The sequence below is a fragment of the Pochonia chlamydosporia genome, chromosome 6 (assembly GCF_001653235.2).
Source record: "Pochonia chlamydosporia 170 chromosome 6, whole genome shotgun sequence".
NCBI lineage: Eukaryota > Fungi > Ascomycota > Sordariomycetes > Hypocreales > Clavicipitaceae > Pochonia > Pochonia chlamydosporia.
Genome location: NC_035795.1, coordinates 1,116,908 through 1,141,083, shown reverse-complemented (window position 1 = coordinate 1,141,083; position 24,176 = coordinate 1,116,908). Strand labels below are relative to the sequence as shown.

Below are 24,176 nucleotides of genomic sequence, written 5' to 3'. Positions count from 1 at the left end.
GGCTTCCCGATAATAAGACACGTTTCCTCTCTCCTCCGCAAACAGCCATCAAAACCCACTGAGAGCTGTGCCACTGAACAAAGAGCAATGCGTAACGGTACAAAGTCGGACAAGGTGCTCCGTACGGGGTGCTCCGTAACAAATTCTAGAAAATACCGGCGACTTTGAGCGTTGGTCTGACACCATGTGCAACATACAAAGGAATTCGCCGTAATCATCCCGTCACATACGCGTAATATTGACAGGCTTGGCGAATCCCTGTCATTAACGACTTGACATTTTTGCAAAGCCCCGTTTCAAACCACGGACCTCATGTACAAGTGGCATGATGTCAATTACAAATGCCTCTGCGTTATAACAAGAAACTCCGATGACACTCCCGGGAAGACAAACAAGTGTTCAAGAAACAACTCATAAGCGGAGCAGTCATATTCGCCCCCTTCGAATTCTCTTTTCTCCGCTACTAGATACATGCCCTCCATCTGCCACGCACATGTAGGCTCCACCTGTGCCATTTTGCGCCCGCTGTCTGATGCTCTGGACGCTCACATAGAGGGTTGAGGCTGGAGACGCTATGGCAAAGTTGCCTCGCAGGAGGGGGAAACTAGAGTAAAACAACAACTAGCCCTGCTGCAGGTAATAGTGTCCCGTTTCCAAACCTGTCATATATCATCCTTGCAGTTGGCACTGACGACTGGGTACTAGTATGCCTGCCACACAACAGCGACATCCCATATGCACCAGAATGGGCTTTCCTCGGATCATGCTGTCACCGCTTCATCACCACGTTGAAATACCTGGGAGGTATCTTGCCGCTCCTACCCTAGGGGAACAAAAAAATGAAAAAAAGTCAAAGGACAAAGGACGATGAGGGAAAACAAGTGGCATCCATATTTTCTTCATTTCTAGAATTTGTTGATGAGTCGTCTCTCATCTTTGAGCTTGACCATGTGGTCTAGGGCTTCTTGCAGGGGAATAAGCTCGCCCTTGGCTTGGGTGGCCTGGTCATCGCGGTTACGGATGTTGACGGTACGTGACTTTGCTTCCTCGGCTCCAACGACTGTAGACACGAGAGTAAAGAGAAAATTATTAGCACGTGCTAGCTTTTGAATAGGAGGGAGGGTGTAGGATGTAAGAGTTCGGAAGGTGTTTGTTTTGTCCAAAGACATGGCAAGCCAGGGTATCTTCTTATCCTTCCAAGAACAGACGCGCATGTCTGTCATACTCATCTCGCCATGGGCACTAACCCGGCGGAGGATTCCGACAACTGACAACTGTACAGAGGAGCAATGCATTAAGTCAAGAGACTGATTCAAGACTTACCAAAAATGAAGTTGTACTGGTCCAGCTGACCCGTGCGGATCTTCTTCTGGAAAGTGTTGCTGCTGAGATCGACATCGGCGAACAGGCCCTTGTCGTGACAGGACTGCTGAACCTCCTTGGCGTAGTCGTTGACTGCAGGCATGACAGGCACGACTAACACTTGGCGAGGGCTGAGCCAGAACGGCCACTTGCCTGCAAAATGCTCCGTGAGGATACCAATCATACGCTCAAAACTACCGAGGACGGCTCGGTGGATCATGACTGGTCTGGCATAACCCGCCGGGAGGTCCTCCTCCACGCCAGCGCCGTCGGCAGGTGCCTCGTCCTTGGCTTGGACATATCTGAGCTTGAAACGCTTGGGCAGATTGAAGTCTAGCTGAATCGTGCCGCACTGGTGGTCTCGTCTCAAGGCGTCGTATACGGTGATATCGATCTTGGGGCCGTAGAAAGCACCATCGCCGGGGTTCTCCTCCCACTGGGCACCAATTCTTTGTGTGAAAGAGTCTAGAGCCTGCTTGAGTTTGGATTCGGCCATGTCCCAGACGGCAATATCACCAATATACTTCTCTGGCCGAGTAGAGAGCTTCAACTTGAACTCGAAGCCAAACAGGCCGTACACGCTGTACAAGAAGTCGAAAGCTCCCTCGATTTCCTCTTGAATCTACCCGCAGTCAGTACAAATCATCTCTAGTTTCATTCACCGGTACCAGCTCCTCGACGTACCTGGGCAATGGTGCAGAAAATGTGAGCATCGTCTTGCTGGAAACGGCGCACACGCGTGAGGCCGGACAGAGCACCAGAAAACTCGTTTCGATGAAGAACACCAAAATCGGCCATCCGCCACGGCAAGTCCTTGTACGTGATGTCCGAGTGGGCAAAGATCTTGCAATGGCCAGGACAGTTCATGGGTTTCAACCCAAACTTCTCCTTCTCAACATCAAACGTGAACATGTTCTCCTCGTAGTGGTTCCAGTGGCCAGAGGTCTTCCAGAGATCAGCCTTGTACATGTTTGGGGACATGACCTCCTGGAATCCACGTTTTCTGTACTCTCCCTTCATCAAAGCCATCAGCGACTCGTAGATACGGGTGCCATGCGGCAGCCAGAAGGTAGAACCGGGCGACATCTCGTCCCAAAAGAATAGTTTTTGGTCCTGGCCAATCTTGCGGTGGTTGCGCTTGGCCGCCTCCTCGAGGAATTTCTTGTATTCAGCGAGGGAGTTCTTATCGGGGAACGAGATGCCAGCAATTCGCTGGACGGACTCGTTTTTGCTATCACCGAGCCAGTAGGCGGCAGAGTTCTACGCTGTGTCTTAGTATGGCATAGCACTTTGGTGTCATTCTGAAATGAAAGCTCACTCTGAGAACTGAAAAGGCCTTGATGTTTCCAGTGTTGGGAACGTGCGGTCCGCGGCACAAATCGATCAAAGGACCACATCTGTAGACGGTAGACTTTGTGCCATCAGGCACACGCTGGCTGATGAAATACTCCTTATACTTGCTGTACTTGAACATTTCGAGCAGTTCATCCTTGGTCATTTCAAGACGCACAAATGGTTGCTTCTCCTTGATGATGGAGTTGGCAATAGTCTCAAGCGCCTTCTTGTCCTCTTCAGCAACAACTTGGCTACCATCAAGTCAGCATATTCACACTCCCAGTACCTCAGGAACCTTCCACTCACCCCTGCATGTTCGCCATGTCATAATAAAAACCAGGAGGATCCTTGGTAGGCGGCCCATTGCAGAGATAGCAACCATACCGTCTCTCACAAGCTTCTCCCAAAATATGTGCAGAAGAATGCCAGTAAACAGCCTTGCCTATACCAACACATCAGCAATCTCCACCAGTCAACACTCCTGTTATTCTTACCCTCCTCGCTCTCAAAGTCAATCAGCTCAAGCTTGCAGCTCTTCTCAAAAGGTCTCGTGAGATCCCACAGCTCCCCATCAACCTTGGTAATAACCGTACGCTCAAGAAGTGACTTCGATATCCCCTTGGCAATTATAAGAGGCGTGGTCTCCCACGAGGTGCCCTTCTCCTCCTTCCCATTGGGAAGTGTAATTGTAATTTCTTCGCGGGGCTTGGCTATTCCATCCAAATATGTCAGCTTTCTTTCCCAATCGTTCATGCTCGCTCCGTTTTGTTGCTAAGGAGCTTGCCGCACGCACCAGCCAGTTCGGCATCCTGTCTCGCCTTGATCTTGTCGAAGAGATCGAGTCGGTGTTGAATATATTCCGGAAGTTCGGGGAGCTGCGCAACGAATTAGCACGCTGCAATTTTCCAAGTCTGCGATCCAAATTTGTAGAGAACGTACCTCCAGACCGGCATTCTTGCCGCCCTTGGCACCCTTCTCTTTGGGTTGTTTTGCGGGACGGGAGGGCAGACTCTGCGCAGGAGCGCCCTCGGCCGCTTTGGGAGCATCAATTTGTTCAGACGACATGGTTTGAAGAATTGTGATGCTTGGGATTTGTTCGGGGTGTTGTTTTGGAGGGGCAGATAGCTTTAAGTGGGATGAAACTGGAGGTGAAGGTGGGGTTGACTCATGCTGCCAATTGTGCCTGAGTCGAGTCGAGTCAGAGTCACCGACTGCAACACCGATCTATGGCCGCAGACTGTCGGCATGGGCCGCGCTTGTAATAAGAGGCATTGAGTGTGCCTGACAGCGGTTTAATTACACGGGCTGCGTTTTAAATGAGGCAGACTGGGTTAAGTTGCGATTCATTCGCTGTACCGTCATCTAATTATTGCTGACCCGAGTTCGGAGGATATCACAAACACATAATGACACACATCGTGACTACCTAGGTATGTATGCCAAAGACCATAACCATAACACCACAAGTTTACGAAACCACCCAATCAGAAGCACAAAAGTAAATTAAACCAAGCATGCCACATATCGGGTATCATTCGAACCAAAACCATCCCAACGCCAATAATGCAATACACCAACCACCCATCTCACCACATCCCTCAAACCTCAAACCCAAACCTAAATGCCATACCTTGTCACACACTCCTCCCTATGCATCTCCAAACAATCCAACGCGCAAACCCTCGTCCCGCACTTCAAGCATCTCACCCGCCCCCAATACCCACAGACCTCACAAAACACCCTCCTCGGATACGTGTCGTCATAGCTCCCCAGCGCCTCGAGATACGACAACGGCGGACGCGCCAACAACTTGCGCAGTTCACTATCCGACGGCATCTCCGGCACACGCGACACAAGCAGCGCGTCCTTGTCCCCAGCGTGCGGTGCCGGCGGTGTCTTACACGACGGCGGCAACACGGGCGGCAGGTCGGCGTCTGTCATGGCTACGTCGTCGTCGTGTGTGGATTGTCGGGGCGTAGAGGCCGCTGTGTCCTTTTTACCTCCTACGCGTTTACTCGCGTTGGAGGATGGGTGTGCCTCGTGGGCTTGTAGGGCGAGGTAGTCGTCTAGGTGGTTTGCGAAGGTCTTTTGTGATTGCATTACTTTTCGGACGTTGGGTGTGAATTTCGTTTGTGCTTCAAGCTGTTAGTATGGTGTATCGTGTGGCTAGAGAATTTGGTGGGAAGAAAGTGTAAGAGGTCGTACTTCGTCCGCTCTTGGCTGGCAGCGGTATCGTGTTGTCCTTTGAGCCATCCTTTTCCAGCACTTCCACCTCTTTTCGTATCTTGGCCTCTTGCCTAGCCGTCAAATCACTTAAACTCGGTCCTCCGCCGGGTTGGTTGCGTGCTCGTTTTCTGTTTGCAGGCTGAATGCCAGCCGAGCCGGGGGCGATAGCTGTGTCGGGCACGTAGGCCCATCCTGGTGCGGATGTAGTCCTCGCGCTGGCGAGTTCGATGACGCCAAAGTTGTTCATGATGGCCGCGCTGGCGCTGGACACCTTCAAGGTAGCATGGACGGTGTGGTTGTTAAGGTGGTTTGGTTGTGGGAGTAGAAACTGGTCCTGTTTGTCGAATCGCGGAATGTGAATGGTGAATGTCCACCTATTTTCTGTATCCAATACCAGCACTTCAGGCCGGCAGCTCTAGCAGGGACTGGAGCTGGAAACATCCGCCAAAACGTCGGAAGAATGGCGCTAAAAGCCTCCGAAGCCCGATCCCCAGGGCCTATTGACCCAATCAGATTGGCCCAATTCATTGGAAAGCGAGCTTGACCCTTTGGTGCCAAGCGTGGCCGCTTTTACAGCAGCTATAACTGTGAACCGCTTCGTCACAGCTTGCCAGGACTCAGGATTGTTGTCCACGGATGCAAGCCATCATAATTACTCGCCCCCTAGAGCGCGTTCGTCATATTGACAGATATACTTATCCTCAGCAAAGAGTTCACCAACATGTCGTAATAAACAGCTGCGTCAGCGTGTGGTACGCAATGCCTTTCGACGGTCGAATACAGTTGGCTCTGTTCGACCTGTAGTTCAACGGACAACAGAACGAGGCCCAAACGGCATTTAAATTAGTTTACGTGGAAGACAAGGAGAAGAAGGGGACACAGCCAATACAACGGGAATCATAACCTATATTATCTACTTGAAATTCAGCTCCGTGGCCACCAACTTACAGACTATGACTAATATGTCGCATTTGCCTACATCCAAGAATACATTTATGTATCTCAACATACTGTGGTACAATACGGGATAAGCGATCTCTCGTAGTTGCTTACATAGTTTTAACCTCCGACCGTAGCTGAGTAGGTATTTGCCATTGAATACTAAAATAGTTACCTCGTTTATCTTTCCTCGTTTCTTGCATGGGCTACTGGTATGACATTCATGAGCTTGCACGTATATCTTGCACCCCCATTTACAAGTATCTGAGCGTGCGGCAATAGATATATTTAGACATTGAATCCAGCATTCTTCCGGCTCGATTCTGGCATTAAAGCATTGTTCTGCAATAGTTCCCTGGCAGTCACCCGATTTTCAGACACTACGTGAACCCTTTTAACAACACCGAGACTATCAAGTTCCACTATTCGGTGAAGATTTCAGGCAATGCTCGTCTCATAACCCCTTCCGGAGTAGCCAGCATAATTGGCGTCTGAGGTTCGTCGGAAGAGGATCCTGCGACACCGCCGCATCTTACATGCCAACCCGTTACAATAGAAAGGACCAGGACTCAACACTAGGCAGGATAATGTCGTGGTATTTAACCTGCCTCGAAATTGCACGAATAATAGGTAGAGTCTCGCGAAAAGATACATCCATCGTCCTGTCTTTACCCCTAGATCTCCCAAGAAGCCGTGTAGACGCACACCGCGAAGAGCACCATCGCCGGTGGTGTGTCCATCCCACCAGAGAAGGGGAAGTTGTCCAAAAGTCAGGTGGCGGTTTGTATTCACCGGGAGGAAGAGTTTCTTCATAACCATTGAGCTCCTGTTCGCCCATATTATTAGGCTTACCTAACTTCGATGAAACAAGCCTATGCCATTTCAAGTTGTGGTTATCGACGGTCGAAAATCCCCCAACCTACTTGTGAGCGACACGAAGAGTGCCTGCCATGTTTACGATATGTATAAAATAGTATATCCCTCCACATACCTGTTGATGGCCAGAATTTCCTCATTTCAATTCGTCCGAGCCTATGAAGCTTCCGAGTCGTTGTCCCTTCTTTCCTGACACGGACCCCAAGATCATCCACGACGGGAGCTTGCTTCCAATTGACGAGACTTCAATAGTATCTCAGACAACACTGCAACTTGATCAGAATATGATAAATCGAACGATAAACTGCAGCAAATTATTCTGCAATATCTTTGGACAACATATAGAGTTGATAGGAACAGGAAAAGAAAGCACCGTTGGCAGCCATTGCATCCCCACAAAAGCAGCAAGCCCACTAAACCAAAACAGTCCCATACACATCTCTCACAAGACACCACCTCCAACACCACCCGAACCCTTCCACAGCTCCCCGACACCAGCTTCCAGCTTCCTCACCCTCGCCACACCACACCAACCATGTCCTCCGCCTCAAGAATCCTCTTCACCAGCACGACCCGCGCCCTCAGCGCGCGCGGCTTCAGCACCTCCACGAGACGCATGGCCGACGCCCCCCTCCCTGCAAAACGGCCGATGGGAGCTTTCCGCGGCGGGTGAGTCCAATAACTCTTGAGCCATATCAACTGAAACTGACAAACCCAGGCTCTTCGGCTTCCTGTTCGGGTGTGTCCTGTCCGGGAGCGCGGTCTACACGTACCTTATCCAGGAGTACAAGGCGTCGAACGACATGCTCACGGAGGATATCTACGTCAGTTTCCCTAGCGGCCCGTTCATGGCAAAGAGGTATTATGTTGGAGAAGCTAACTCTCGGTAGACGCTGCAAGCTTCGGTTACCCGCTTGACAAACTATGTCAAGGCCCTCGAACAAAAGACACAGCAGAAGAAATAAGGAGCGATGTATGCACGTAAACAAGCTGGGAGGATTGTCGGCCAGGACCGAGGTTATGATATAGCTGTCCTCAAAGAATGCCGAGCGCTGTGGAATGGGGGACCCATGTGCTAGTTCTTTGATGTCTGTACCATCACAATCAAATATACATGTATAAAGTTAATGATTCTGCAAAACAACAACAGACTGGCGTGTCGCAGCCGGTAGACAAGCTCAAGAGGTCAAGATGGAGGGCGTGGCAGTGACAACACCAAGCAGTAAATGTAAGACATGATATTATTGATCAAATAGCTTCCATGCGTTTTACAGAAACTACAAAGCCGTGGTACTCAAGCCATCCATCCCATTTCAAACCCACGCCCGGATATCATAAAGGGCATCTTTTCGTTTTAAATCCAGTACATTTGTCATCAAAATTTACAACTCATCGTGATCCTCATCCTCCTTCTTCTCCTCTGCCTCCTTCTTCTCAGAAGCGGCGGGAGCAGCCTCCTCAGTGCTCTCCTCCTTGAAGGCGACGGAAGCCTTGTGCTTGCCGTTCTCCTTGATGAAGTCAATCAGGTCCTGGACAGTACGGGCACCATTGTAAGTGACGGGGGCGTCCTTGCTGCCAGCGGGGTAGAGCTTGATAGTGGGGAAACCAGAGATGTCATCAGGAACATCGTTAGCAGTAGCATCGACCTTGGCGATGACAACCTTGTCCTTGAACTCAGACTTCTGGTAGGCCTCACCAAGCTGGTCGTACTTGGGAGCAAGAGCCTTGCAGTGGCCGCACCAGGGGGCGTAGAACTCGACAAGGACATCCTTCTTGTCATCAAGGACAATCTGGTCATAGTTCTTGGCGACAATGATGGTGACAGGTCCATCCTGCTTCTCGGGGATGGGCTCAGACTTGATGCTAGGCTCAATCTTGCCAGCAGAGAATTCTTTGGAGAACTTGGCAATAGCGTCGTGAGTGATCTTCTTCTCCTGGTCGTAAGGGTACTTGAGGTTCTTTTCGATGTTGTGGATGGCAAAGGCGGGGAACTTGTCAGTCTTGAGGTTCAGGTTACCGGCGTGGGCACCGAAAGACTTGGCGTCGATGGTGGCAAAGTTGATCTTGCCCTTGTACTCCTCAGCAATGGGCTTGAGGTCCTTGGCGAGGCTATCGCGCTCCTCCTGAGTCTCAGCGAAGATGTAAGCCAGGGGAATACCAGCAGACATGTAGTCGGCATAGGTCTCGGGGCCAACCTCGCCGATCAGGGGAGTAGCGGCGACCTTGGCGAACTTCTCGATGGCCTCAGCCTCGAACTTCTCAGTGTAGGTGTTCTTGCCCTCGTCGAAAGACTTGTACAGAACAATGGAGGGGAACTTGACGCCCTCAGCCTCGGCGACGGCGGCATCATTGACGCCACCAAACAGGTAGTTGTCGCGGAGCTTCTCAGCAACCGTGGTGAAAGTCTCGTTGGAGGCCTTGTCATCGGCGGCGATGTAGGCGATCAGAACAACCTTGTCGGCAGTCTTGAACTCCTCGAGGGTGTCCTTGGTCAAGACAGAGACGGCAGGCAGAGACTGCTTGACCATGTAGGAAGTGATGGCAGCAGCCTTGCGCTGGCCATTGTAGGGAGCGACATTGTCAGCGCCACGGAAGACCTTGAGGGTGGGATAGCCCTCAACGCCGTGCTTCTGGCAGAGGTCGGCCTCCTCGGTGCAGTCAATCTTGGCAAGCTTGATGTTCTTCTCCTTCAAAGAGGTAGCAGCCTCCTCGTACTCGGGGGCGAGGGCCTTGCAGTGTCCGCACCAGGGAGCGAAGACTAATAGCGAGAAGCGGAAAGTCAGATTTGAAGCTTACAAATATGGCCAAGTTGCCACCCTGGCATCTCTCCCACATGGAGCTGATGCGGGCGGCAATTGAGGGTAGGAATCAACTTACATTCGGCGAGAACCAAGGGGTTGGCCTTGACAAACTCGTCAAAGGTCTTCTCGGTCAGCTGGTGAACATCGGACTTGTCCTCGGCAGAAGCCAGAGAGGCCAAGGCGGTCAAAAGACCAAAGGCAAGACGTTTGTGCTGCATGGTGGGTGGGTGATGTAGACAGACGAGCTACAGCTGTGGAAAGACTGTGTGCCTGTAAAATGTGCAAAATAAGAAAGAAAAAGAGAAAATCTTTTCCGAAGCCCAAATCTACAAAGCCACCAAGTATTGGGATGGGGTTGGATATGGGGATGGAAAGAAGAGAAATCCAAGATCCGATGCGATGGTGGAAGATGGGATGGGGAGGTTTTGTACCTTTGGATCTCATGGACCGAGAAGTGAGTGAGAGTGAGGGACGCGGCTGGGGTCCAATTGAACAAGTGTCCCTTTTCCCCAGGGACTAGTGCGTACGTGCAGCCGCTCCATGTCGCAAGGAAGTCTAGCAACAGACCAACATTGACAGGAGCTGGCCAGCGGCACTGGGCGGTTGAGCTCCATCAGTCCCACCAAACCAATGTTCAGCCCACTGGACATCTGAAGCTGGCACATGCGTGCACCAACGAGGAGCCGCAACTAGTGGTCAGCTGGCGAGTGAGAAGTCAGAGTTTCATCAGTATAGTGGGGCAGTCCCTCTCACCACTATCATCCACCCACTGTCTGCCCACTGCGTTTGCGCGCTGTGTGGCAACAGGCTGACTAGACTGCTCCTTCCATGAGTTCCAAGTTTGGACACACCAGATAATGATTCAGCCTCATGCTTCTACTTGATGGGCGCATTTTTCCAACCGGCGATCATCAATTGCTCTCCAACATAATAGCAATTGACTGCGATTATCTCTTCTCGGTTGTTGCAACTTGGAATTGCCTTTGCAGGCATCTTTACTATTCACCTTCTCCACTGCTTCCCATCGATCAACCAGCCTGGCTGTCACCTCATTCGGGGCCTCGCATGTCTTGATGTCCCCCCACCACACTGCATTTTGATGGCTGGATAATCGCCGGCCGTGACACTCGAGCTTGAGCAAGCCACCAATGACCGCGAAGAATGTTGTGCAGGGGACTTTCCCAACATGGCAGACCAAGACATGCTGACCCGACCTGGCAGAGAAGACATCCAACATTGAAGTGGCCACGGTTTTCACGAGTGACGGCACTTCACACCATTTGATCGGGACCATTTTCCGAATTAGCTGTGGATTTACGGAGTACACCAATCCTTTAAAGTTTGGCCCAATCCCTTCATGCATGAAGGCATGGACTACCTCGTGCATGAACAGGACGAATATTGATTAATTGCAGATTCCTCCTCGTCAATGCCTAACTGATTCACGGGTCTCGTCTCAAAATATCACATATTGGACCAACATCCATTGGTGGGGTGGTTGATGTCTGGACACTCTGGCATCATTGACGACTATAATCCTGGTTGATACGGTCGAAACGAGCGGGCTCTTGTACAACCCCAAGTTTTCCTGGGCAAAATCTTAAAGCATCATTCGAGTTTATCAGCCCGCGAAGCTGGTTTTCGCCGTTAAGAAAAGAATGCACTGGTGTTCCAGACCCAGTTGTCTTGTGTGTGCCGTCAGACACCAGACAAAGAGTGCTGAAGCAGTGTGTCACTGCGAAAGCAGGAAATCCCGATTCGAACTGCATGGCTCCGAGCAATCTGTAGGATTTGCCAAGAAGCATTGCATCTCGACAGTTAGTGTCAAAAGGATATAATCAGGCAACAAGCAACTCATATCGCGGAGAGTGCAATGGCATTAACACCATGACATGCCAGTGAATGAATCCTTCCATGTGCAATACATTGGCCACAGCTTGCAAGGTAGCATTGCAGTGTGAAATCTTGATGTCAGGAATTCATCAACACACTGTACCTGTACTGGTCCATGTTGTGCATTCTGAAGTGGCCGTGCACTTTCCTACCCCGCGTGTCATGTTCATTGAGAGTTGTCTGCTTCCATTGCCATACGATGGGATATATTGAGCATTTGTTGTAGTTCAAGGCTAGTACGATTCACTAATAAAAAGATGGAACCAGGGAAAAGCGCAAGGACTTTAGAAACAGCTCTCACAAGTAACAAACTGGTTCGAGGTTTCGACTGCAGGGAAGCCAATAGAGACCGTGGTCTGTTGAGGCTCCAGAGTCCAAACAGGGCTATTCATCCGATAATATAATACAAGGCACTGGCGTGGGCGAGTAACCCAGGCCTTCCGGTGATTCGTGCGCCATCCTACAACGACCAGGGAATAAGCAATGCTCCAACATGTTGTCCGGATTGACACATTCAATTGCAACTAGATGGTTGGCTAGGAGACTCAAAGTCCCGTCAATATTTCTCAAATCTCAAATGTGTATACCGTGCTCAACCGGCCAGATATAGGGACGACAGTAGTCATGCAGTTTGGCGGCAACGCATATTCCGAGGAGGTGGGCTCGCAATGTACCAGTTGATACACACTTACACTGGTAGCAACAATGATGAGAAATGGAGGAAAGAAGAGTATGCAAGTGGAGACTTACTCCCAGAACTTGAGTGATTTCAGAATTTATCTCGAGATCCAGAACATGAGGCCGAAATGTCGGAGACTGCTGATGATGCTGCAACCTACGACTTCTTTATGGCAAGAATATCTGATAACGCGACGAGAGATTGCTAGAGGACTAGTTGAGAATATGGTCGTCACAGTGGAATGCAAGGTATACATACATACACGGGCATTACTGTGCTGTTTATATGCTATTTCATCTTAACAGAGATATAGAACCCTCTCTTTCTACTTATAATTCCCTTGTAAAGTGTATGTCTATCTGCAAGCATGCTGTCTGCTTAGAATACAACACACGTATCGATACACAAATATTGTTCATGCTAATACACCGAACCATCCCGATAGCTCTGGTTGCAATCATCATCATGTCCACTTTTATTCATCACACAAAGTATATACACCCGCAACCCCATCAATCAATTCATCCCCATACCACTTTTATCCCCATTCATAACAAAGCAACGCCATCCCCCATCCATAACCTAATAAAAAGCATCAGCAACCCCCCTCGGCGCCGCCCTATGATACTGCACCGGCCACTTCACCACCACGCCCAACCTCTCTGCTGCATTCAGCACAAAGTCCGGTTCCCTCAAAAAGTGCCTCGCCACGAGCGCCAAATCCGCAGACTGCCCCTCCCCCTCCTGCACCACGTCCCTCGCAAACTCAGCGTCGTCAATGTTGCCCACCGCACCGACAATCAAATCCAGCCCATCTGCGCGGAGGGCGCGGCGAATCTCGCGCGCCAGATTCGTCTGGTACGTCTTCTCGCGGAGGATGCGCTGCTGGGAGTTGTTGCCGCCGCTGCTGACGTCGAGGACGTCGATGCCCAGACCGGGGAGCAGCTTCGCGAGCTGGATGCTGCTTTGGAGGTCCCAGGAGGGTTGGTCGGTCCATTCCATCCATTCGGTGGCGGAGATGCGTAGCCATAGGGGCATGGAGTCGGGGATGAGGGAGCGGACTGTCTCGATGATTTCGCGGAGGAAGCGGGTGCGGTTTTCGAAGGAGCCGCCGTAGTTGTCGGTTCGTTTCTGCGGTTTGTTAGATTGTTGTTTGTCTTTGAAGGAATGGTATACGTACGTTTGATATCGGCGATAGGAATTCCGTAATTAGGTAGCCGTGTGCGCCGTGAATCTCAATAATGTCAAAACCAGCTTTGACTGCTCTCAAAGCTGCTTCGCCAAAGCTCTTCACCAGACTTCTTATATCGTCGACACTCAACTCCTTCGGCGTGGCGTGATCTTCTGCAAACGGAATCGCACTTGGTCCGACTACATCCCCCGGCCACCCGCCATGTTCTTCATCCGCAAGCGCCTTCTTCGCCGACCCTCCTATCCAAGGCGCCAAAGTGCTCGCCTTACGCCCCGCATGTGCAATCTGAATAGCCGCCTTGGTGTTCTGGCTATGAACGTAGTTTACAATCCTGCGAAGCGGCTCAATCTGCGAGTCCTGCCATAACCCAGAATCCTGGGGGGAGATGCGGCCCCGTGCCTCCGTGGCGGTTGCTTCAACCATGACCACGCCTGCGCCGTTGAGTGCGAACTGCCCCAGGTGGACGAGGTGGTAGTCGGTGAGGTGGCCATTGTCCGCGCTGTACTGGCACATGGGCGAGACGACGAACCGATTGTGTAGTTCGAGGTTGCGCATGCGCAGCGGCTTGTAGAGCGTCGGTGCGGTTGAGGGGTCTGCTGCCGTGCCGGCGGCGGGTTGCTGCGCCGGCGTGTAGAATGGTACGCCGGATTGGCCTTTGTTGCGGAGGTCGAAGCGGCCCATGGTGGATGTGGTTTGTGAGGATGAGAAGTGTGATATGGGAGTGAGGCGTGTGATGGTGTGTGTTGTGTTGGTTGGAGCGGTGAGCCGGCGATATGCGCTTCGAGTGAGGCTCAATTGACGGGGGAGAGGTGATGATTTCAAGAGATTGAGCATGTTGCGGGTTAGTATTTATATTATTCTAGGGTCATGACGCTTAGAAATAGCCTGGATTGTGAATTGCGGGTAATGCCGCAATTTTCTTGACTTCTAGATCCGCATGGCTACGGAATTCGTGCCGCTTCTGTTTCGTCCATTTCCATCATTATTCAGGAACGAAGCGTTGTACCCGATTTGTTTCCGGGGCCCAATGAGAGGCTTGGATGGTGCATCAGGAGCCAATGGGGTGTAAGACGATCGAGGGGACCCTGAAATTGCGTCACTGGCGAGCCATTAAATAGTGGGGTGCTGATTAATTCAATTTTTGGTGTCAAACGTTGCGGGAGGGAGGAACCGTGATGGCTTGTAGTTTGGGTGTGGTTTGGTATTATTAATTGGTGAATTTTTCGGAGGGCGTTTTCTTCCATTTTTCCATTTTGGAGAAATTTTCAGGTGATGATGGCGTTGTATGCTGTTGGTGTGGTGCATTACAAGTCTAGTTGGCAGTGGGAACCAAATTCTATGTTGGATTTACTTTGTAAGATTTGGCTACGTCTGGAGTTGCATGTTGCCATTATCCCTAGAACACTGCGAAATTATATCCTTCGAATGAGGATAGCGATTATTGCTTGGTATTGCAATTCATATGTACTCATCAGAATCTAGCCTTCAGTCAAACCAGTTTGTCAAAATGCTACACAACCTCATGCCAACCCACCTCACATACACCCATCTTACGTGCTCTGTGAAACCTTCAACAACTTTTCAAAATTAGGCGTACCAAGACCAGTAACAGGGTCCCATCCCTAATACAAAGATTAGCAATCTCACCATATGCAAGCTCATCTCATTAAACTTACCTTGACCGCCTGGAACCCCTTGCCATTAATACTTGAACATCCACCGTTAGATCCGACCGTAATATCCGTCAACGCAGACGCAGCAGAGCTGTACAACCACGGGTTCAAGAAACCCAACGGCTTCTTCCCGCTCGACAAACGATCACTGTTCAACAGCTGGATAATGCCAGCAAACACTGGCGCCGAAGCACTAGTGCCCATAACACCAGTGGTGCCTCCATTCACAACGATGGGGTAGTTTGTCGCCAGCGCAGAAATATCCGGGTATGCCCGGCCCGAGGCGTTAAAGTAAGGATTCTGGCCCTGATGAGTCTGGTCGTTCTTGAGCCAGCCGTTCACAATATCAGCCTGGTAGCTGGGCTGGGCGAATATCTCAGAGAAGCCGCTTCCAGACCCGGACCAGGCCCTCTCAGGACCAGTTCTGGATGTGCCTCCAACGGTGGTGACCCAGGGACAAGCAGCGGGGAAGGCGGTTTCGAATTTCTTTCCGGGGCATTTGCCGCCTACGCCGGAATCACCAGAAGAGACGAGGACGGAGACGCCGCGGGCACCTAGCTTGGAGAACAAGTCGCAGCATTTGGTGGCGTAGTCGTTTGGCACGGTGTATTCGACGTCGCCGTATGAAATGGAGATGGTGTTGGGGAGGTCGCCGTCAGATAAGCCGAGAAGGTAGTTCAGGAACTCAAGGTATGGCTCGTTATCAGGGACGCTGCCATTGGTAGGGGGCGAGCCACCAGTGCTGTAGAAGACGTTGGGGATCTTCTGGGTGATAGCCCGAGCATATTGGGTGTCGAGATTAGCTTCTACGCCGGCTTCGTTATCAGGGCAGCCACCGTTATTGATGGACACGCAGGAGAAAGTTTCGCCTGTGTTGTTCTGCGTAGCCTGGCTCTTCATGAACTGGGAGAGGTCAGATTTGCTGGCAAACTGCCCGATGAAACCGGCGAGGCCCATACGGCCGTTAGAGTAGACTTTGGCACTGCCATAGTTGTACAGTTCAGAGAGGCAGCGGGGGTTGCTGTTTGAGCAGGAAGCCTGCTTCGAGAACGTTTTGTCATCGCGCAGGGCAGTTTGTGTGAGGCGGTTGGATTTCATGCCGAAGTAGGTGGTGGGCTGCACAACGTCGATGTGCTGCTTGAGATTGTCGGGGAGACTATATTGAAGAGTTCTCATGACGACCTCGCCGGAATCTTGGGCAACTGTTGATTGTTAGTGGCTGGCTTGTTGCTTTCCTATGAACATCGAAGGAAGAGCATACCAAATGGGCTGTATTCAGCGTGGAGCAACTTTTCAACATCCGCAACACTAGCATGGACGAGAATGTTGTCGCCAGAGCCATCAACCTCGGCGTGATTGCCGAGACCTGCACCCTTGAGCCATTCTTGGACAGCCTGGATGGACTCGGGCTTCGGTGCAAGGAACTTGTCAGCCTCCTCCTTGGAGAGGTGCTTTCCGTAGAGCTTGTCTCCAGGAGTAGCAATCTATCTTTTGTCAGTATATCGATGGCCAAGAATAGATCTGATAGACCAAGATACGTACCTTCATAGCCAAGTCATGAAACTCAGACATACGCGGCTGCGCCAAATGAATTCGCAACTTAATCATGGAGCTAGTCTTATCGACACTGGCATCATGTCTAGTCCATCCTTGAGGAGCATTGGCGAGTTTCTGAACGACGCTAATCTTGGAAGTCGGAATAGCGACAGCAGTTGCCGAAAGTGCCACAAGGGCTCCAAGTGTTTCGAGAACAAGCATTGTGGTATTCTCAGACACGTATGATATTGTCTTCGCCGGAAGGATGACCTCGTGTTGAAGGCCAAGTCTTGGCTCTGGGAAATTTATAAAGTCTAGCTTTGACTTCACTTCTGCCCCCAGGAAATCCCGTAGACCGATGAAGAAGTGACAGAGCTATTTATTCACAGCTTATTGATCGCCGTCCCACTCTCTACGAGCCCGGATCCTCAGTGAATGCCCTGTTCATTATCTACCTGTGATATCCTGAGAAGGCTTGCTAAAAAGAACCTTGTCTCATCCCTAATCAGGAAGCTTAATTCAATGCACCTTGCGATCTGGTTCGTCTGCGTAGCACGATATCACTCAGTTGATCTCCCAATACGACCCTACGGCATTGTGCATTGGGCTGGTGCGCAAATCATCATATCAACGGGTCCGCCCCCGACTAATATGTGGTTCCTGTTGTGACTTGAACTTGCCGACATAACCGATAATGGAGATTCGGTCGACATCCATTTACAGCGAAGATAGGCATTGGCCTTCCTTGAATGGCCCGGGAGTGTTACAGAACGCAGGCCGTTTCTTTCTTCCTACCATATTGGGTCAAGTTCCGAGCGGACTCCACTTACATCGCGACGTATCAGACTCGGAGTATGGTTGAATGGCGAAGGTTGAGGATGAAATTCGGGTGCTCGCTGTGAAATTCTCCTAGGCAAGTATTTTGTAGTTCCTTCCGAGTTGGCTATTGATGTAAACACAGGCGAAATTGTTTAGTCGAAGATGGCGATACAGCCGCCGTGACCATGAGTTGTGTTGTTGGGGAAGTGTAAGTAACCTGACAAACCTCTCAGCGTGTCCCAGTTGATAGTCAACATCCAAGTGCTTAATACACTCGAGCTACGTCAATAGCTTAAGCCTATTTTTAAGTCAGTCTCTTGACTTCTGGTGTTTGTATGTTGCCAACCTTGCATGGTTCAACCACTTCTAGCCGTGCTGTACCAGACGTCTTTGCATAAGTTCCGCAGAAGGAAGCTGGAAAAGACAATTCAACTGGAATATCGGTGTATCGGCAACTTCTTTCTTCAGTAAAGACTGCTGCACAAGCAGTCTGCTTTGAGTAGTTGAGTTTGCAACTAATTTGAGTGCTCTATGGGTGAGCCGAATAGCCATGGAGAACCAGAATTTGGGCATGTAGGCAATCGACTTTACAAATTTAGCAAAGCTCGCTTCCTCGCCCGCAGCGCGGTGATTCTTTGTGCTGATGCGAGAAGAGCTTTTGAAGCTGGCTGGTTGTCTGCGCATGGTTGTCGCAGACCAAGGCCCCTGCGGCATCGCCAAAAGAGGGTCGCGCTTACCCAAATGACTTGGTGAATAGGATAGATGGGAAGGAACGACATTACTCTTTCCTAGGTTATTACTACTACGTCGGAAGTTATTCAGGAGAAAACTGCCTTTTTTTTTTTTTTTAACTTAGTCTATTGTTACTACTTCGCATGTAGAGTTGCTTCCTTGCTGACTTTGCTTCTTTAGTGCTATCTCTAACCTTATAATGAATGCGTGGGCGTGATGAAGAACTGTGGGTAGGAGCGCACATTTAGTAAGTGTTTTATTGAAGGAACGAATGCAACAAGAGTGCCACTCCTGAGATAAATCTTACGGATGATAAGAAGTACGAGCCAGCAGGAGATCTAGTATACATCGACCCGTCATAAAGGCACCAGGTTCCACGGTTGTACCCGAATACAAACACTTCTCCTCCCCAAGTCCATCCGTTGCAGAAACAAAGACTAGTTTACAACGATCAAACCCCTTGGGCTCTCATCTCACATTGTCGGACGCATCCGCCGCCAGCGGCGAGCACCGTAATTTTTGCCCAGGACAAAAATGCGGGGAACCCATGCATCTTCCCTCAACAGCACCCGCTTCTTGTTTGTCGAGCCAATGACTTGCACTCCTTTGCAACGCATTCCGTTTCTCGTTTGGAAACAGGGTTGAAGATCTGTTTAGGCTCAATGACCACGGGACGTTTTAAATAGTCCAAGGCCCGCCGGTTTGGGGCTTACCTCTTTAGCTGAGTACTCAACTTCCTCAACCAGGCTCCCACCAAGTGATACAGGCCAAAAGCGAAAGCACACATCTCACAAACTTCCGGACGGCCTGAATAAAGAGAAATCTGTCTTTTGTACAGTACGAGGATTTGCCATCATGGAAGATGGTTGATACAGCAAGCGAGTTCTTGCTCGTCCTCCAATATATCCAGCGTCAGCTATATCGGACGCTCAGTAACAGCCAAGGAAAATTCGTCTAAAAGTCTACATGTCGCTTAAAAGTCTAACCATCCGTCTTTCTTCTATTCTATTTTGTTTCTCGCCCCATGCTCCGCGCGAGTTGGGCACGAATTTAGGACTCGTCCCAAGTTGGCTTCATCGTCCATCGCTGGGTTTCAGTTCCCTCGGCAAAAGGAACACCCAACTCGAACAGTTTAGTAACAACGGCAGAAAAGTCCTTGAAGAACAAATCGTTGTCCTTGGCGTACTTCTCGGTCCATGTCTTGAACTTCTTGTCCTGCACGAGAACCATGTCGGTAGGAAGCATCATCAGAGTCTGTGTGGTCTTGTCCTCATACTACAGAAAACAAAGTTAGCAAGTGCTCTAGCGTTTCAAGAAGCGGGTTGCCAGTGCTTACCTGCTTAGGACCATTCCACTTCTTCCACTGCCACTTCTCCTCAACCAGAAGACGATAGAAGTCATTGGTCAGGATGGTGGGGGAGAAAGTCCAGGGGCCAGAGAATCCGGATCGATCAGCGTGGCAGCGGCCGAGGGCGTGGGCACCAGAGAGCGCAACAATCTCCTGATCGTTGAAACCCATGCGATAAAAGATGTTGCGGAGGTGGTCAGAGCCCTGGGTGGCATCGGGAAGCCGACCGTCGGGGGTGCAGGCAGAGACATCACGATCAGAACGGCCGGGTCGGTAGGGGATGTAAGGACCCTGCATCTCCTGGATGGCGCAAACACCACCGAGGATCCAGAGGTCCGAGTAGGTAATCCAGGGGAACTTGGCTGGAGGAAAAGTTAGCCCCAATTTCGAAAGAAGTTTACCATTGATGCTTCTGAGCAAGGGGCTTGCTCAGAATCAATGATCCCGCACAGAGGCAGCGTCCAATTACTTACCCTTGACAGGGTCCAGGAAGTTTCGAGCAGCAATCAAACCGGCATTGGCACCGTGATCGGACTCTGGGGCAAAGCGCATAGTGGCACCATTGCTGCCACCAGTGCCAGTCTGCTTATCAAAGGTACCGCTGGCGTGCCAAGCGAGACGCAGCAGAACAGGGCCGAAGCTACCGTCGTCATAGTCGTCCTTTTCCTCCAGGCGGCTTGCAATTTCGTTGTAAACCTTCTGGTAATCCTCCTTGGTGGGGTTGACGATCTTGCTGGAAGCGGCAGAAGGGGAACCAGAGGCAGTATAGTACCAAAATCCGAGACCACCAGCAGCGGCGGCACCAGTCAGGTACAGCCAGGTGGACGAACTCTTCTGGGAGGCAGGCTCAGATGAGTACCATCTGCGACCCTGTTGGCGGAAAGCCTGGCGAGGAGCGACGGCAAAGGCGTTGCGGGCAGTTGTGCGAGTTGCCACTCGAGCAAATTGACGAGTAGCGGAAGCCATCTGGGAAATGTCAGCACGAACAGCCTTCCTGACAAAAGAGAAGCCTTCAGGTCAAAGGAATGCGCAAGCAAAAACAGATTGGTGCTTACCTTGACCTATCGTGCGAATGAGATTTGGATGGTTGAGGAAGGGTCGAAGTGAGGGAGTGTCAAGGGAAAGAGAGTGGATGGGATCGAAGCTCGGAAGACGACAAAGAAATACCAGAACGACAACCAGAAACGTGCCACCCTTCTCCGGACTCCGGGCCCAAACAGCAACAGTTCCGTTCGACAGTCGAGGACTCAGTCAAGTTCAAACGGGCAAAGAAAACAGGGTATCCATCCACATGGGCTTTGATGTAAATTGAAGCAATGTGAGTGGTTCGCAACGGCTGAGGAAGACCCGCGTGCGTTTGCGAAGTGGAGTGGATTTTCTTTATCTATCCACAGGAGAATGAATGAGCTGATGAGATCTGGGAATGCATGGGCAGACGGGGAAAGGGTGGCCAGAAGGGTTGTTTTGAACTGTTTGTTGCACTGCTGGACCTGTTGCCACGACTTCGAGAAGTTTCGTTCCGGGTTCAAAGGGCGTGGGTATACATGCAGTTTGATGATGCTTCTATGTAAGTGATTTGTCACCTGGGATGCGATATTCTTGGCTACTACAAACACATTTTCAGGTGGCAACACTGGCTACTCATGGATTGCACCGATGCGTGAATGTTCAAGTCAGCGGCAACAAGCAATATTAACAACATAGCCGAAAACCGGGGTCCCAGGCCAGCTGCTGTTAGGAGTCGCATTGACGATACGCAGTGGCCAGTTCACAAGCATTCGGGTGCAAATTATGTCGTGGTCAATCGCCGCGGTGTTTGAACTTGACACGAATCAGGCGGACCGCGGCCCTCGTTGACAATCCATTTCGACATGGGCAAACGCCGTATGGGCAAAGGGGAAAAATGTGATCACACCACGTCGGTACCAATTCTCCGGCCCACAAATCCTTGCTGGGCAAAAGTGAAAAAACGTGAAAGGATCTTTGGGTGTCCTGGCCGGTGCCCTGGCCGGACTGTAGCTCCCGCGTGGCGTTGAACCGAAAATTGAATGACGGATGATGAAAATGATGAAATGATGCAAGGTACCGCCGCCACTTTTGGATGCAGGGTGCTGACGGGTGCCGAAATGTGGGTCCACTTAACAACATTGAATGCTCATGAAAATGATGAAATGTCACGATGATTTACTCCGTACATTTTGGGGGGATGCGTGGTTTTTATACTGGCAAAGGCAAGTTGGTGGACTAACGTGTCGTGTTACAGCAAGTCACCACCCCTCTATGCACGGTAGGAGGTCAAAAGTATTTAAACAAGGAAAGGTATCACACATCGCATTGTTTGCCAGGGCAAATTGAGTTGTGTTGGTGTCTACTTGGATATGTCTAAATGCCTTTGATCACAGACTGTATGTTGCTCGTGACGGCTTGTCCCGTTTCAGCCCGCTTTCTTTCCTGTCTCACCATAATTCCGTCCGAAAGAAACAAGATATCCTGATATGCAATGACCTCTCAACGTTCCTTTGCAGTTATATACTTGTCGACACTTGCATGAGATATGGTTTCAGAATCACCTATGTAGTCTTCTTCCTCCCAACTGTACTCTAGTTCCCACGGATATTGGGGAGGCTTTGAGTAGGTTTGTCCAACGTAGACTCGCGCACAATTTGCGACGACATGCTGGCCCAAGATGAGTGCTCGAAACAGGAACAGATAACGAGCGTCCAAGTTGTGAGCTCGCCAGCGGTATTTACGTATCTGGCGAACTACTTCGCCATCCTCCTCGTCAACCACCCGAAGTGGGAAGTCTGCTATCCTTTCGGGATGCACTCTCTTGGCCGCAATTTCGGAAAACTTGCTTCTAAGCTTGATGTGAGAAGGCCCGCCAATTCCCCCAAGTTCTCCTTCGCAGCTGAGCACATGTTCCAGGCGGTAGTCTAGCCCCTTTACCAGGGGAACGTGGTACTCTCGCAAATCTCCAATCAGCTCTCCTTCTACCACTGATTCTGACAGCGTACCGATGGCGTCTTGGGTTCCAGAAGAAGATAGCCAAGACCCGTAATATGTTACGGGTGAGGTTGTTGGCGACGGCTTTACCGTCACGGAGTTGGAATGTGTAGTATGTTACCAAACAGTCCTCTATTTCACTCCGTCGCTGAGACTCGCAGCCTGGTTGGCAATTGTAATTATAGTTCCGGTGACATTAGCGGTCAGATGGGTTTGGTATGGTTTGAAGGTTGCCGAAAAGTTGGTGATACAACGCAAAGGCTGGACACGAAAACCAGGAAACATAAACTATTGCGAAATTAGATCCTGTAGCGAAGGAAAAAGCAAAATGACGTACCAAACTCAAAAACTCACCGCCAGCGACGTCCACAAAAGTTTGGGAGACACAGGACCAAACATGAATTAGAAAGGGGGTTCCCCGCTGGAGTCCCAGTAACCGGACGTCGGGTATTGCCATGGTTGTCGTAAACATTCCGTCCTGGGAAGACGACACAACACTCTGCTTGATGAAGTGGTACTCGCAGCCTAGCCCTCCGAGAGATGCCCAGGCATGCTATGTACTCAAACTTCTAGCCCGAACCTCGCCACACATTTGAGCGCAATTCTCTCCACAAAGCCTAGGAATGGGACGATAAAATCTGTGAGGAAATTATCGCGAAAGTATTGCCACCTATGGCTAGGGGGTTGGGAAATGGCTGCTTTGAGGTGCCGGGTAAAGAGTGCCACGGCGCCCAGGACCGGAAGGAAAAGGAGAAAGGATATTAAAATCGAGTTTCTATAGCAATAATTATATTAGCCGGAAGGAACAACAGATCTAGGGGTGTCTGGTATTACTCACAAGTTCAGTTTTAGGTAGTTGTAGAGAAAAAGGAGGGCAAAAAACAGAACTTTGGCACCAGCTTGCAGACGTATATACAAACGGCCATTGCTTCCCAGAAGTAATAATACCATGAGAAGGAAGGAACATGTCGTCACTGGCGGCAGCCAAAAAGGAAACCGCAGGTGTGCCATTGACGGCAGTCGTGGACGAAATGCAACTGTCTGGTATGTCCATGCTATTACGAAGTCAAGACAGAATGCGATTCCAGCCAAGACTAGATACATTGCGAGTAGAATTGTTAACGGTGTAGCCATCAAAATGTCCGATGTTTTGAAGACAGTTACAAGACAGTTGGTGAAACAAACCGGTCATTGCATGTACATGAGAGTGTAAAGGTTTTAAGCCTTGTGTAGGGAGGAGCCATATAGTATATATATTATTGATGTCTACTGTATTATAACGGTGGGGGTAACTTTAGCTTACGTCTGGTGTGGCATAATAGTCCCAGCGCCGGTTTGCTTTTAGCAAAGGTCTAGCGCCAAACTTGCGGTGAGCATAAAGCTATCAAGAAAGTTATTTTATTCTAGGCGAGGAAGACTCAGCAGAGCACATGAACTAAGAATGGGAGCTGGAGTTAATGTTCATGCTACTAATTCTTGATATGTGGATATTCAGGCTACCCGACCTAATTTGGTCAAGCAGCTAGCTACCTACACCCTACCGTACGTTCTCTGCGCTTGTTTTTAAATGACTGCTGCTATAGCTGCTAAGTCTTCTGGAATAATGTGACTTTTTGGGCTTAATGCTTCTTAGTTGCCATGGTGTTATGAGCAAAATGTATGGTGGGGTGTGTTAGGTTGGGAGTGGCCCGAACAAAACGTACATATGTAGCCCGAATATCAATTCCCGTAAGTAAGGAGGATCCGCCAGCGGCTCTTCGCT

At 50.3% G+C, this 24,176-nt stretch overlaps 7 protein-coding genes across 7 annotated transcripts; 1 reads left to right on the top strand and 6 right to left on the bottom strand.

Annotated features, from left to right (window-relative positions):
* Positions 1-905: 905 nt before the first annotated feature.
* VFPPC_09212 (threonine-tRNA ligase) lies at positions 906-3,762 on the bottom strand (the record flags this gene model as incomplete). Its single annotated transcript, XM_022428647.1, has 8 exons — positions 906-1,267; positions 1,324-1,984; positions 2,047-2,622; positions 2,681-2,948; positions 3,004-3,139; positions 3,192-3,407; positions 3,491-3,572; positions 3,637-3,762. The coding sequence occupies 8 exons, from the start codon at positions 3,760-3,762 to the stop codon at positions 906-908; spliced, it is 2,427 nt and encodes an 808-aa protein (XP_022284223.1).
* A 3,511-nt stretch (positions 3,763-7,273) lies between these two features.
* Positions 7,274-7,703, top strand: VFPPC_14558 (lipoprotein leucine-zipper domain-containing protein; the record flags this gene model as incomplete). Its single annotated transcript, XM_018292326.1, has 3 exons — positions 7,274-7,407; positions 7,457-7,562; positions 7,629-7,703. The coding sequence occupies 3 exons, from the start codon at positions 7,274-7,276 to the stop codon at positions 7,701-7,703; spliced, it is 315 nt and encodes a 104-aa protein (XP_018140939.1).
* Positions 7,704-8,120: 417 nt separating this feature from the next.
* Positions 8,121-9,757, bottom strand: VFPPC_09214 (protein disulfide-isomerase precursor; the record flags this gene model as incomplete). Its single annotated transcript, XM_018287788.1, has 2 exons — positions 8,121-9,496; positions 9,616-9,757. The coding sequence occupies 2 exons, from the start codon at positions 9,755-9,757 to the stop codon at positions 8,121-8,123; spliced, it is 1,518 nt and encodes a 505-aa protein (XP_018140940.1).
* Positions 9,758-11,059: 1,302 nt separating this feature from the next.
* On the bottom strand, positions 11,060-11,344 carry VFPPC_16464 (hypothetical protein; the record flags this gene model as incomplete). Its single annotated transcript, XM_018294217.1, has 1 exon — positions 11,060-11,344. One exon carries the CDS (start codon positions 11,342-11,344, stop codon positions 11,060-11,062), a length of 285 nt encoding a protein of 94 aa, XP_018140941.1.
* A 1,349-nt stretch (positions 11,345-12,693) lies between these two features.
* VFPPC_09215 (NADPH dehydrogenase) lies at positions 12,694-13,984 on the bottom strand (the record flags this gene model as incomplete). The annotated part of the gene is made up of 2 exons (XM_018287789.1): positions 12,694-13,242; positions 13,292-13,984. The coding sequence occupies 2 exons, from the start codon at positions 13,982-13,984 to the stop codon at positions 12,694-12,696; spliced, it is 1,242 nt and encodes a 413-aa protein (XP_018140942.1).
* Positions 13,985-14,853: 869 nt separating this feature from the next.
* VFPPC_09216 (tripeptidyl-peptidase 1 precursor) lies at positions 14,854-16,734 on the bottom strand (the record flags this gene model as incomplete). The annotated part of the gene is made up of 4 exons (XM_018287790.1): positions 14,854-14,925; positions 14,980-16,178; positions 16,238-16,460; positions 16,519-16,734. The coding sequence occupies 4 exons, from the start codon at positions 16,732-16,734 to the stop codon at positions 14,854-14,856; spliced, it is 1,710 nt and encodes a 569-aa protein (XP_018140943.1).
* Positions 16,735-19,113: 2,379 nt separating this feature from the next.
* Positions 19,114-20,377, bottom strand: VFPPC_14559 (ascorbate peroxidase; the record flags this gene model as incomplete). The annotated part of the gene is made up of 3 exons (XM_018292327.1): positions 19,114-19,338; positions 19,400-19,773; positions 19,885-20,377. The coding sequence occupies 3 exons, from the start codon at positions 20,375-20,377 to the stop codon at positions 19,114-19,116; spliced, it is 1,092 nt and encodes a 363-aa protein (XP_018140944.1).
* Between the last annotated feature and the right edge of the window lie 3,799 nt (positions 20,378-24,176).